At 40.8% G+C, this 15,471-nt stretch overlaps 1 protein-coding gene across 2 annotated transcripts in view; it reads right to left on the bottom strand.

Moving 5' to 3' along the window:
- Positions 1 to 15,471, bottom strand: part of si:dkey-112e17.1 (uncharacterized) — a 73,800-nt gene that overhangs the window by 22,945 nt on the left and 35,384 nt on the right. For both annotated transcript variants that reach the window (XM_062051636.1, XM_062051637.1), the window contains exon 2: positions 8,548 to 9,641. In XM_062051636.1, coding sequence (XP_061907620.1) covers positions 8,548 to 9,641 — 1,094 coding nt within the window. The remainder of the gene's footprint in view (positions 1 to 8,547; positions 9,642 to 15,471) is intronic.

Genomic DNA, 15,471 nt, shown 5'->3' with positions numbered 1-15,471 from the left:
CGAAACAGTCCTGTCGCACGTGTTACATTTCGCCGATATTTCATTTTTTTTAGTAAAATAAAGCCACACTTTCGACCGCCGACGCCCGCTATCCATGCTTGACTGACTCGCTCGGCTACATAGGCTCGGCTATGCTAACACTTCCGGCGGTCGGCGCTTCTTCGTTGGTGTTCAGCGGCTTCTTCTTCCGGTCGGCGGACTTATTCTTTTTTTCCGGTCGTCGGACTGGGTATCGAAACTAGGAATCGAAATTTAAACTTTTGAACGATTCCGGGAGAATCGGAAAGTTAGTCCCGGTTCCAATCAATACTCGATACTCGATACCCAACCCTAGTTGAGACCATCGCTGGAAACTTGGGAGCTTCAGCTGAAGAACAGAACGGCCGACTTTGACTGTTTTTCGCTGGCTTTGGATGAGAGCTACGATGTAGGAGACACCGCCCAGCCGCTCATTTTCTTACGTGGGATAACTGCAGACTTTCAAATCACGGAGGAGCTGGCAGCCATGCAGTCAATTAAAGAGACAATCACAGGTAATGACTTGTTCACATAGGTAAATGCTTGTTTGGACATGTTAGGACTGACATGGGACAAGCTGGCAGATGGTTGTCCAAAGCTGACGGGGAAAAATGTTGGACTTTTAAAGAGGATGCAGGGTAAAGTGACAGAAATGGACATTTTTGCATTGTATTATACATCAGGAAGTGTTGTGTAAGACAGTGTTAAAAATAAAACCATCAAAGGCAATCTGCTTTTGTATAAAGTTAAGTTAGGTTATATGACATTATTATTATTATTATTATTTATCTTACGGTATATCAAAAATAATTTGAGCAAAATTTAATTGAAATATTGTCGGTGTGGCCATCCAGCAGTGCTCAGGTTGCTCATGCGGCCCCCGGTTAAAATTAATTGCCCACCCCTGGTCAAGCTGTAACTTCTGTTGCTTTATTTATTTGCCCAAAGTCTTAATGTCTTCAAATGTAAACTTGAGTTGCTTATTGGACTCTGTTGCGCTGATATGCCCGTAGAAGAGGGGCCGCATTTGAGAACGTGTCACTCTCCCGACGCACTGTAACGAGGCGGGTGGAGACCATCGCTGGAAACTTGGGAGCTTCAGCTGAAGAACAGAACGGCCGACTTTGACTGTTTTTCGCTGGCTTTGGATGAGAGCTACGATGTAGGTGACACCGCCCAGCTGCTCATCTTCTTACGTGGGATAACTGCAGACTTTCAAATCACGGAGGAGCTGGCAGCCATGCAGTCAATTAAAGAGACAACCACAGGTAATGACTTGTTCACATAGGTAAATGCGTGTTTGGACATGTTAGGACTGAAATGGGACAAGCTGGCAGATGGTTGTCCAAATCTGACGGGGAAAAATGTTGGACTTTTAAAGAGGATGCAGGATAAAGTGACAGAAATTGACATTTTTGCATTGTATTATACATCAGGAAGTGTTGTGTAAGACAGTGTTAAAAATAAAACCATCAAAGGAAATCTGCTTTTGTATAAAGTTAAGTTAGGTTAAATGAAATTATTATTATTATTATTAGGGACCGCAATGTCCCTTTGGGACCGAGGACCCTATTGTAATTGTAAGGGTTTATTATTATTATTCTTAATTATACCACTGCCTCTTTGAGCTGTAATTTGACCCCCTTAACATGCTTCCAAACTCACCATATTTGACACACACATCAGGACTGGCGAAAATTGCGATCTAATCAAAAAACCTAGTCCCAAAACTCAAAATTGCGCTCTAGCGCCCCCTAGGAAGAAAACACAGACAAAACTGCCTGTAACTCCCACTAGGAATGTCGGAGAGACATGAAACAAAAACCTCTATGTAGGTCTCACTTAGACCTAGATTCATACTTGCCAACCTTGAGACCTCCAACATCGGGAGGTGGTGTTTGGGGGCGGGGGGCGTGGTTGGGGGTGTGGTTTTTTACAGCTAGAATTCACCAACATATATATATATTTATTTATTTATTTAATTTACATAGGAAAAAAAAACAAACTTGAATTTCAGTGTTCCAGTGGCTATCCATTAGATGGCAGTATTGTCCTGTTTAACTTCTCCGTTCATGATGAGTATATCATTTCGGCCGCCATGTCTGTGATTTCCTCGTTCTTCTGCTTTGTCTCCTTGTTGTGTGCGCAGTTGTGCACTCTTTAAAAGCCCTAGATGTTATGACGTCTTTGGGCAGGCAAGCTGTTTATTTTGTGGGCAAGCGGACGTGAGAACAGGCTGTCCCCACTCAGTCTCAGGTCCGCATTGAGCTGGAGGGGGCGTGGCCTCCAGCTCCGGCTGAATACCGGGAGTTTGTCGGGAGAAAATCTCTGCCGGGAGGTTGTCGGGAGAGGCGCTGAATATCGGGATTCTCCCGCTAAAAACGGGAGGGTTGGCAAGTATTCCTAGATTTCATACACTGACATCCTTCAGCATAAAATCAACAGGAAGCTTGCAATTCCCCCTTCAAAACAAAAGTTTTGTAAAAACAGTCACTTTTGCCTCTTTGAGCTATAATTTGACCCCTTTAACATGCTTCAAAACTCACCAAACTGGACACACACATCAGGACTGGCAAAAATTGCGATCTAATAAAAAACCCAACCCCAAAACTTAAAATTGCGCTCTAGCGCCCCCTAGGAAGAAAACACAGACAAAACTGCCTGTAACTCCCACTAGGAATGTCGGAGAGACATGAAACAAAAACCTCTATGTAGGTCTCACTTAGACCTAGAATTCATACACGGACATCCTTCAGCAAAAATCAACAGGAAGTTTGCAATTCCCCCTTCAAAACAAAAGTTTTGTAAAAACAGTCACTTTTGCCTCTTTGAGCTATAACTTGACCCCCTTAACATGCTTCAAAACTCACCAAACTGGACACACACATCAGGACTGGCAAAAATTGCGATCTAATAAAAAACCCAACCCCAAAACTTAAAATTGCGCTCTAGCGCCCCCTAGGAAGAAAACAGACAAAACTGCCTGTAACTCCCACTAGGAATGTCGGAGAGACATGAAACAAAAACCCCTATGTAGGTCTCACTTAGACCTAGACTTCATACACTGACATCCTTCAGCAAAAATCAACAGGAAGTTTGCAATTCCCCCTTCAAAACAAAAGTTTTGTAAAAACAGTCACTTTTGCCTCTTTGAGCTATAATTTGACCCCTTTAACATGCTTCAAAACTCACCAAATCAGGACTGGCAAAAATTGCGATCTAATAAAAAACCTCAACCCCAAAACTTAAAATTGCGCTCTCTGTCTAATCCCCCTCTTGTCCCCACAATTCCCCCCTCTGTCTTCCTTTTTCTCTCTTTCTATCCCCTCCTGCTCCGGCCCGGCTGCACCAAATGATAATATAAATACATTTAATACAATACAATACAAGTAAGGCAACAAGAGAACTTCTCTTTTGTAAAGTAAATCTGAACAGCCGATATGGGCATCTACATCTGCTATATGATTTGCCCGAGAAGCTGGGCAGGACATAAAAAATAAAAATAAATAAAAATTGCGCTCTAGCGCCCCCTAGGAAGAAAACACAGACAAAACTACTCCTAGGAAGAAAACACAGACAAAACTGCCTGTAACTTCCAGTAGGAATGTCGTAGAGACATGAAACAAAAACCTCTATGTAGGTCTCACTTAGACCTACATTTCATATATTGACAACCCCCAGCAAAAATCGACAGGAAGTTTGCAATTCCCCCTTCAAAACAGAAGTTTTGTAAAAACCGGTCACCTTTTTTTCAAACATTATCTCCTCTGAGCGCGTTTGTTGTGTCGGCTTCAAACTAGCACAGGAGAGAGATTGAACCCTTCTGATTAAAAGTTGACGAAAGAGTTTTAATTACTGCTCCGGTTTGGATTTTATGAGCCCTAAAAGTCGGTCCCGTCCATCGCTGCTTGCAGCTTTAGTTATTATTATTATTTATCTTACGGTATATCAAAAATAATTTGAGCAAAATTTAATTGAAATATTGTCGGTGTGGCCCTCCAGCAGTGCTCGGGTTGCTCATGCGGCCCCCGGTAGAAATTAATTGCCCACCCGTGTTCTATACATTCCTGCACATGGATGAGTCACCTTGTTTGAACACATTTTTATCACAAACCTATAAACTCTCTCAGTTTTTGTGCTCATTGTCCACTAGAATGAACAAGGAAGTTAATTACACGCCTTGACAGTCCGACAACAATGCCTTTTTTCCTCCCGCTTTCACTTTCACGCAGCCTCTGTTTTCTTCTGTGCTGAAATGGAGGCCAGGTGCTGCACCTTCAACGCCCCAGTGACTACGCTGAGAATGCACCACCACATCAAGGGAGCCGCACAGTTGCTGCCAAACCCGACTAATCATCAAAGGTCACCACATCACGAACCGAAGGCGTCCAGCTGAGTCAACATAACAAATTGGTGCCTGCGAATGTGCAGGATTTACTGTTAGACCAGCCCGTCCTCAATACAAAAATAAATAAAAAGGTATGACTTCTTGTAAAAAAAAATATTTTTGCAGGGTGCACCACACCGAAAGGGACAAGCGGTAGAAAATGAATGGATGGACTGAACAGTTAATTATGCTTTCAGCCTGATGCTAGCATTTTAAAGCAGGATATTTTACAATGAATCCACCTAATGAATAAATAAAACATACTTATGGTGGCGTCAGAAGTACCGTGTTTTCCCAAACAATAAGCCCTTGCTTTTTTCCAACGCTTTATACACTGCGGCTTATAAGACGGTGAGGCTAATTTAAGGATTTTTCTTCGCTAACGCGTATTCAACAAATGTTTTTTTTATAAAACACAGACAGAGACACTGAAAATGTGTGTTATTGTTTTGAGATCTGGCGCCATCTTTTGGACACGTTCACGCCTGTGAATGTGCAGGATTTACTGTTGGACCAGCCCGTCCTCAATCTGGAAATAAATAAAAAGGTATGACTTCTTCTAAAAAAAAAAAACATTTTGCAAGGTACACCACACCGAAAGGGACAAGCGGTAGAAAATGAATGGATGGACTGAACAGTTAATTATGCTTTCAGCCTGATGCTAGCATTTTAAAGCAGGATATTTTACTATGAATCCACTTAATGAATAAATAAAACATACTTATGGTGGCGTCAGAAGTACCGTGTTTTCCCAAACAATAAGCCCTTGCTTTTTGCCAACGCTTTACACACTGCGGCTTATAAGACGGTGAGGCTAATTTATGGATTTTTCTTCGGAAACGCCCATAATGTTTTGTATTAAACAAATGTTTTTTTTTATAAAACACAGACAAAGACACTGAAAATGTGTGTTATTGTTTTGAGATCTGGCGCCATCTTTTGGACATGTTCACGCCTGTGAATGTGCAGGATTTACAGTTAGACCAGCCCGTCCTCAATCCGGAAATAAATAAAAAGGTATGACTTCTTCTAAAAAAAAAAAAATGTTTGCAAGGTACACCACACCGAAAGGGACAAGCGGTAGAAAATGGATGGATGGACTGAACAGTTATTTATGCTTTCAGCCTGATACTAGCATTTTAAAGCAGGATATTTTACTATGAATCCACCTAATGAATAAATAAAACATACTTATGGCGTCAGAAGTACCGTGTTTTCCAAACAATAAGCCACTCCTTTTTTTCCTACGCTTTATATACTGCGGCTTATAAAACGGTGAGGCTAACCTCCTCCAACCTCTGAGGACAAAGCTACGAACAATGGGAGACCTGGCTTTCTGCTCCGCCGCTCCAAGTCTGTGGAACGCTCTCCCTGACCACCTGAGGGCACCACAGACTGTGGATGGTTTTAAAAAAGGCTTAAAAACCCTTCATTTTAAAAAAAAGCCTTTTTTTTTAGATGTATACATACTAGTTCTAGCTATTTGGCTGTTCTAGTTTTTATTTTTATTTATTTTTTATTATTTTTTTATTTAATTTTTTTTATACACTGTAGCACTTTGAGGTTGTTTACTCAATGTAAAGTGCTTTTTACAAATAAAATGTATTATTATTATTATTATTATTTATGGATTTTTCTTCGCTAACGCCCATAATGTTTTGTATTCAACAAATGTTTTTTTTTATAAAACACAGACAGAGACACTGAAAATGTGTGTTATTGTTTTGAGATCTGGCGCCATCTTTTGGACACGTTCACGCCTGTGAATGTGCAGGATTTACTGTTAGACCAGCCCGTCCTCAATCCGGAAATAAATAAAAAAGGTATGACTTCTTCTTCTAAAAAAAATTTAAAAAATACACTTTTTTTCCTCAGCTGCACACGGGCGGAAGGCAGTGTACACCACACCGAAAGGGACAAGCGGTAGCAAATGGATGGATGGACTGAACAGGTATTTATGCTTTCAGCCCGATGCTAGAATTTTAAAGCAGGATATTTTACTATGAATCCACCTAATGAATAAATAAAACATACTTATGGTGGCGTCCTAAGTACCGTGTTTTCCAAACAATAAGCCCTTGCTTTTTTCCTACGCTTTGTACACTGCGGCTTATAAAACAGTGAGGCTAATTTATGGCTTTTTCTTCGCTAACACCCATAATGTTTTGTATTCAACAATTTTTTTTTTTTTATAAAACACAGACAGACACTGAAAATGTGTGGTATTGTTTTGAGATCTGGCGCCATCTTTTGGACAAGTTCCCGCACTGCTTGTGCTGCGGGTTGAAAATGTATTTCTTGTATTGTGCCTTGAACCGGAAGTATAACCGTCCATAATGTTTCTGCTTGAAAGTATTCTTTAATCATCACTCCAAGCAACATTTGTACGTTTTACAATATAGCTAAAACAATTCATAATTACCAAACTGTCCCTAGTGTGATATCTGCAGGAGTGTTTTCATGCACATTGGTACGTGCTATCGCAATGTAATCAAGCTAATATCGTCAAACCTTTTTGTAATGTTTCAGTTTTGTAAATTCACTAAAATGTCACCGTGGATTTATTGAGTGCTTTTAGCTGATTGGAGAGCTAGCTTTGGCAGCTAGTGGGGCCATGACCATGACTTCTGTTTTGTTTGAGCAGCCGTTTTACTACCGTGTGACAGGCACTGTTTGGCAACATTTAAGGTATGTAAATAAACATTTACAAAATATTTCGTACTGGTATAAATCTGCGTTTTTTAGTCCGGTGCAGCTAAAAAATTTTCAAAAATTTGGTGGGCACTTTTGGTAGTCACCACAAGCTTCTGGCAAGCTTCTGGTTGAACTTTCCACCAGAAGGTCTTATTTTTGTCCATGTGATGTCAGATGAAACACAAATGGAGCTTTTTGGCCACAATACCCAACAATATGTTTGGAGGAGAAAAGGTGAGGCCTTTAATCCCAGGAACACCATGTCTACCGTAAAGCATGGTGGTGGTAGTATTATGCTCTGGGCCTGTTTCGCCACCAACGGAACTGGTGCTTTACAGAGAGTAAATGGGACAATGAAAAAGGAGGATTACCTCCAAATCCTTAAGGACAACCTAAAATTATCAGGAGGTTGGGTCTTGGGCGCAATGACCCCAAACACACAATGATAGAATAATTGTTTCTAAATTATCACAAAAACTTTGTGTTACATTGAGGGTGTGGTGAGAATACAAAAGCTGTCTTTGAAACCTACCAAGAAGAAGACTCGTAAAACTCCACTGTGTAAAGGGGAAAGCCACATGAAAGGTTTTCTGTTTTCTCTCATGTATGGTAATCAACAGAAAGATATCGTTCTAACCCAAGGACTTTAAAGCGGAGAAATAGCAGGATCTGCCCAATTTCCAGACGACCTCTTTTTGAATTATTTCACAAACTCTTTTTGAACTATTTTATGGACCCCTTTTTGAAGTATTTTACAAACTGTGTTTGAACTATTTTATGGAACTCTTTTTGAACTATTTTACGAACATTTGTCCTTTGGAAGCAGTGGTGGCCATGTGGTCGAGGAGGGTCCAAAATAAAAGAAGTAGGCGTGCAATATTTCGGCAGAGCGTGCTGAGATACTGTCCAAGGGTACAGTGTACAGAAGACTCTCCTCAATATTGAGTCCAAATTGAATTCAGTCTGTATTTAATTCGTTGCCTCTTATCTTGTTTAATAGATGTCATCAGTGTTTGAACCTGACACATGTCAAAAGTGGTAAAGGCATGGCTAAATCAGGCTAGAATTAAAGTTTCAGAATGGCCTTCCCAAAGTCCCGACTTAAACATGTGGACAATGCTGAAGAAACAAGTCCATGTCAGAAAACAAAACAAATTAACTGAACTGCACCAATTTTGTCAAGAGGAGTGGTCAAAAATTCCACCAGAAGCTTGTGGATGGCTACCAAAAGAACCAAACTACATGAATGTTTTTTTGTGACCAACAAGTATGTGCTCCAATCACTCTATCACAAAAAAATAAGACTTGTAGAAATGATTGGAAACTCAAGACAGCCATGACATGATGTTCTTTACAAGGGTATGTCAACCTTTGACCAGGACTGTACCTAAAGAATTCAATGTCCATAAAAGTGTAAGAATGAATTTTGTTTGGAAAAGTGCTTTTACCTGAACACAACACAGACGACAGTAGTGAGTATCAAAGCGAAGAAGGCAGCTCCACTCACAGCGGCCAGCAGAGAGTCCGCCCTGGTGGATGCGGACGTAAAGCTTCGCCGTTCCCCCGCTGGTTTGGTAACGTTGTTGTAGTGGAAGAGGAGGGCAAAGCCCCGGCCCCAATGAGTGGTAGTGATAAGCTCCATGATCACCTCCACCATCTCCTGGCTCGAGCCAAAAACCAGCTGGCTGCTGGGCGGTCGGTTGGACCCACAGAATCTCGAGGAGAAGGTGATGAGGTCTGAGATATAGAGGACATCATGGGGGCAGGCGTCCAGCACCGACTGCTGGGTTTCAGGGCTCACAGCAAGAGTGTCGGTGGATAGTAGCGAAGCAACGGTGGTATCCGCCATGGACATGCTTGGTTTGGAACTAGGGTCGAGCTCTGCCTTAAGTCGAGGGGAGGAAGCCGTGTTGAAGGCCCTATCTTCATAGGACGCCGCTCCAGGAAGGAGGAGCGAGGCGGGTGGAGGCGATATAAGGCCGGAAGAACCACCTATAGATCTTTTGGCGGCGTTTGAGACTTTGGCTATTTTTGTGGACCGTTCTTGGACCACCGCCTGCTCCGTCTCACTGTCCTGAGAGGACTTCTGGATATTTTTTGTGGACCGTTCTTGGACCACCGCCTGCTCCGTCTCACTGTCCTGAGAGGACTTCTGAATATTTTTTGTGGACCGTTCTTGGACCACCGCCTGCTCCGTCTCACTGTCCCGAGAGGACTTCTGGATATTTCTGGCCTCCCCCTGAGCCACCGCGTCTCTTTCTGCCGCTGAAGCTCCACCCAATGCGAACCCGTAAGGCGTGAACGTCAGCTCGTCTTCTCCGTTGTCCCCTTCGTAATTAGAAATGACGGAGTACTGTGCAGTGGACTCGTGGCTTTCAAACACGTCAAAGTCAAATATCTCCAGTATGAGCTGATAATCGACAGGTACGAAGAACTGCCAAACACAGTGGGTCCCGGAAGAGTAGTTGTAGGGGAAGCCAGGGGAGAGAATCAGTCCTTGGGCATCCACCACATCCACCTTGGCACCACAGTCAAAGTATACCTGCAAAAGAAATGACTGTATTTACCGACAATAAGGCACTTAGAATTCTTTCTCCAAAGTCAACCCGATGCACCTTAAACATGTATTAATTAGGGACCAAATGTCCCTTTAGGACAGAGGACCCTCTTGTAATTGTAAGGTTTTATTATTATACCGCCGCCTCTTTGAGCTGTAATTTGACCCCCTTAACATGCTTCAAAACTCACCAAATTTGACACACACATCAGGACTGGCGAAAATTGCGATTTAATCAAAAAACCAAACCCCAAAACTCAAATTTGCGCTCTAGCGCCCCCTAGGAAGAAAACACAGACAAAACTGCTCCTAGGAAGAAAACACAGACAAAACTGCCTGTAACTTCCAGTAGGAATGTCATAGAGACATGAAACAAAAACCTCTATGTAGGTCTCACTTAGACCTAGATTTCATACACTGACATCCTTCAGCAAAAATCAACAGGAAGTTTGCAATTCCCCCTTCAAAACAAAAGTTTTGTAAAAACCGTCACATTTGCCTCTTTGAGCTGTAATTTGACCCCCTTAACATGCTTCAAAACTCACCAAACTGGACACACACATCAGGAATGGCGAAAATTGTGATCTAATAAAAAAACCAAACCCCAAAACTCAAAATTGCGCTCTAGCGCCCCCTAGGAATAAAACACAGACAAAACTGCTCCTAGGAAGACAACACAGACACAACTGCCTGTAACTTCCAGTAGGAATGTCATAGAGACATGAAACAAAAACCTCTATGTAGGTCTCACTTAGACCTAGATTTCATACACTGACATCTTTTCAGCAAAAATCAACAGGAAGTTTGCAATTCCCCCTTCAAAACAAAAGTTTTGTAAAAACCGTCACCTTTGCCTCTTTGAGCTGTAATTTGACCCCCTTAACATGCTTCAAAACTCACCAAACTGGACACACACATCAGAAATGGCGAAAATTGCGATCTAATAAAAAACCAAACCCCAAAACTCAAAATTGCGCTCTAGCGCCCCCTAGGAATAAAACACAGACAAAACTGCTTCTATGAAGAAAACAGACAAAACTGCCTGTAACTTCCAGTAGGAATGTCGTAGAGACAAGAAACCTCTATGTAGGTCTCACTTAGACCTACATTTCATATGTTGACAACCCCCAGCAAAAATCAACAGGAAGTTTGCAATTCCCCTTTCAAAACAAAAGTTTAGTAAAAACAGTTACCTTTTTTCAAACATTATCTCCTCTGAGCGCGTTTGTCGTGTCGGCTTCAAACTAGCACAGGAGAGAGATTGAACCCTTCTGATTAAAAGTTGACGAAAGAGTTTTAATTACTGCTACGGTTTGGATTTTATGAGCCCTCAAAGTCGGTCCCGTCCATCGCTGCTTGCAGCTTTAATTCTGGTTGTGCTTACTCTGGTTGTACGAATCTTAAATTCAACCAGCAGATGGCAGTCACACATAAGTAACACGTGTGAACTGCTGGTTGACGCCTGTTTAGTAAATGACACGAGAAAGTACAAGTAAGACCAAAACGTTGATGTTTCATTGAGAATATAGAACATTTTACACTGTGCTCAAAAATCGTATATTCGGGTGTTACCATTTAGTGGTCAGTTGTACGGAATATGTACTGTACTGTGCAATCTACTAATACAAGTTTCAATCAATCAGTCAATGGATTGTCGAAGCATTTTGGCTAATGTTGTCAGAAGTGCTGTGCTTCAACTATGTGCATTGTTATGTATTATTATGGTGTGTGTTTGTAAGGATTAGTGTTGTCCCGGTAGTTTGGAGCGGGGCCCCTTCCTCTTCCAACATGACTGTGCACCATTGCACAAAGCAAGGTCCATAAAGACATGGAAGACAGAGTCTGGTGTGGATGAACTTGACTGGCCTGCACAGAGTCCTGACCTGAACCCGATAGAACACCTTTGGGATGAATCAGAACGGACGCTGAGAGCCAGGCCTTCTCCACCCACATCAGTGTGTGACCTCACCAATGCGCTTTTGGAAGAATGGTGGAAAATTCCCATGAACACACTCCGCAACCTTGTGGACAGCCTTCCCAGAAGAGTTGGAGCTGTAATAGCTGCAAAAGGTGGAGCCACATCATATTGAACCCTATGGGTTAGGAATGGGATGGCACTTCAAGTTCATATGGGAGTCTTTTGGCAATAAAGTGTATTTGAATCCAAGTACTTTCCTCCCCAACACAAATCACGGTCTCAAATGTCTCTCTTATACTCCAGCCCAGTCTTTATCACAAGTACCCCCCTGGCTCTCAGGTGTTGTGCGTTACCTGTCTGGTATTGGGGGGGTTTGTACGTCTGTGTCATTCCCACAGACCACAACATAAGAATTCATAAACACAAGGTCTCCTACTAAGGTCTGTTACTTAACTCCCTGGCCCGGCCACACATATGCCTCCGCTTAGGGCCCCGGGGTCCCCCGCCATCCCCACACACCTGTAATGAATTATAGCCCTCTTGTTTGAAGAAATACCCTCCCTCGGGTCACCTAAACAACCCACACAGGCAAAAACACGGACTTTGGAATGAAGGCAGAACGGCCGGGTTGAATAGTTCAGTTGTAAGCTGCTTCATATTAAAGGCCTACTGAAATGAATTTGTTTTATTTAAACGGGGATAGCAGATCCATTCTATGTGTCATACTTGATCATTTCGCGATATTGCCATATTTTTGCTGAAAGGATTTAGTAGAGAAAATCGATGATAAAGTTCGCAACTTTTGCTCGCTGATAAAAAAAAAAGCCTTGCCCGTACCGGAAGTAGCGTGACGTCACAGGAGCTAGTATTCCTCACAATTCCCCGTTGTTTACAATGGAGCGAGAGAGATTCGGACCGAGAAAGCGACGATTACCCCATTAATTTGAGCGAGGATGAAAGATTCGTGGATGAGGAACGTTAGAGTAAAGAACTTGAGAGGCAGTGATGGACGTATCTTTTTTCGCTCTGACCGTAACTTAGGTACAAGCTGGCTCATTGGATTCCACACTCTCTCCTTTTTCTATTGTGGATCACGGATTTGTATTTTAAACCACCTCGGATACTATATCCTCTTGAAAATGAGAGTCGAGAACGCGAAATGGACATTCACAGTGACTGAACATGTAAATACACGATTAATGATATTCAGCTTTTCAAAGCTAAAAAAAATAGAAGCTAACCTAGCTACGTAGCCCACGTGATAGCATAGCAGTCTCAAATGCGGATAGAAACTAAATTTAAAAAAACCCTGACTGGATGGATAGACAGAAGATCAAAAATACTATTAAATCATGAACATGTAAATACACGATTAATAATATTCAGCTTGGCGAAGCTAAAAAAAATAGAAGCTAACCTAGCTACGTAGCCAACGTGATAGCATCAGTCTCAAATGCAGATAGAAACTAAATTTTAAAAAACCCTGACTAGATGGATAGACAGAAGATCAAAAATACTATTAAACCATGAACATGGAAATACACGATTAATAATATTCAGCTTGGCGAAGCTAAAAAAAATAGAAGCTAACCTAGGTATGTAGCCAACGTGATAGCATCAGTCTCAAATGCAGATAGAAACTACATTTTAAAAAAACCTGACTGGATGGATAGACAGAAGATCAAAAATACTATTAAACCATGAACATGTAAATACACGATTAATAATATTCAGCTTGGGGAAGCTAAAAAAAATAGAAGCTAACCTAGCTACGTAGCCAACGTGATAGCATAGCAGTCTCAAATGCAGATAGAAACTAAATAAAAAAAAACCTGACTGGATGGATGGACAGAAGATCAAAAATACTATTAAACCATGAACATGTGAAGACACGATTAGTAATATTCAGCTTGGCGAAGCTAAAAAAAAAAAAAAGAAGCTAACCTAGCTACGTAGCCAACGTGATAGCATAGCAGTCTCAAATGCAGATAGAAACTAAATTTAAAAAAACCCTGACTGGATGGATAGACAGAAGATCAAAAATACTATTAAACCATGAACATGTAAATACACGATTAATAATATTCAGCTTGGTGAAGATAAAAAATAGAAGCTAACCTAGCTACGTAGCCAACATGATAGCATCAGTCTCAAATGCAGATAGAAACTAAATAAATAAAAAAACCTGACTAGATGGATAGACAGAAGATCAAAAATACTATTAAACCATGAACATGTAAAGACACGATTAATAATATTCAGCTTGGCGAAGCTAAAAAAAATAGAAGCTAACCTAGCTACGTAGCCAACGTGATAGCATCAGTCTCAAATGCAGATAGAAACTAAATTTAAAAAAAACCTGACTGGATGGATAGACAGAAGATCAAAAATACTATTAAACCATGAACATGTAAATACACGATTAATAATATTCAGCTTGGCGAAGCTAAAAAAATAGAAGCTAACCTAGCTACGTAGCCAACGTGATAGCATAGCAGTCTCAAATGCAGATAGAAACTAAATTTAAAAAAAACCTGACTGGATGGATGGACAGAAGATCAAAAATACTATTAAACCATGAACATGTGAAGACACGATTAATAATATTCAGCTTGGCGAAGCTAAAAAAAAAATAGAAGCTAACCTAGCTACGTAGCCAACGTGATAGCATAGCAGTCTCAAATGCAGATAGAAACTAAATTTTAAAAAACCCTGACTGAATGGATAGACAGAAGATCAAAAATACTATTAAACCATGAACATGTAAATACACGATTAATAATATTCAGCTTGGCGAAGCTAAAAAAAAAACAGGAGCTAACCTAGCTACGTAGCCAACGTGATAGCATAGCAGTCTCAAATGCAGATAGAAACTAAATTTTTAAAAAAACCTGACTGGATGGATAGACAGAAGATCAAAAATACTATTAAACCATGAACATGTAAATACACGATTAATAATATTCAGCTTTTCGAAGCTAAAAAAAAATAGAACCTAACCTAGCTACGTAGCCAACGTGATAGCATAGCAGTCTCAAATGCAGATATAAACTAAATTTAAAAAAAACCTGACTGGATGGATAGACAGAAGATCAAAAATACTATTAAACCATGAACATGTGAAGACACGATTAATAATACTCAGCTTGGCGAAGCTAAAAAAAAATAGAAGCTAACCTAGCAACGTAGCCAACGTGATAGCATCAGTCTCAAATGCAGATAGAAACTAAATTAAAAAAAACCCTGACTAGATGGATAGACAGAAGATCAAAAATACTATTAAACCATGAACATGTAAATACACGATTAATAATATTCAGCTTTGCGAAGCTAAAAAAATAGAAGCTAACCTAGCTACGTAGCCAACGTGATAGCATCAGTCTCAAATGCAGATAGAAACTAAATTAAAAAAAACCCTGACTAGATGGATAGACAGAAGATCAAAAATACTATTAAACCATGAACATGTAAATACACGATTAATAATATTCAGCTTGGCGAAGCTAAAAAAAAATAGAAGCTAGCCTAGCTACGTAGCCAACGTGATAGCATAGCAGTCTCAAATGCAGATAGAAACTAAATTTTAAAAAAACCCTGACTGGATGGATAGACAGAAGATCAAAAATACTATTAAACCATGAACATGTAAATACACGATTAATAATATTCAGCTTGGCGAAGCTAAAAAAACAGAAGCTAACTTAGATGCGGCGGCGGGCTTACTCACTGTAGTGCGTCTGCTATCCTGCTCAAAACACAACACAACCTCCTGGTGTTGGTGTTGCTGCAGCCAGCCGCTAATACACCGATCCCACCTACAACTTTCTTCTTTGCAGTCTCCATTGTCCATTAAACAAATTGCAAAAGATTCACCAACACAGATGTCCAGAATACTGT

Source organism: Entelurus aequoreus, linkage group LG06 (genome assembly GCF_033978785.1).
Source record: "Entelurus aequoreus isolate RoL-2023_Sb linkage group LG06, RoL_Eaeq_v1.1, whole genome shotgun sequence".
In the NCBI taxonomy this organism is placed as follows: domain Eukaryota; kingdom Metazoa; phylum Chordata; class Actinopteri; order Syngnathiformes; family Syngnathidae; genus Entelurus; species Entelurus aequoreus.
Note: the sequence above shows the minus strand (reverse complement) of the source record. Positions and strands in the feature narration are given on the sequence as shown.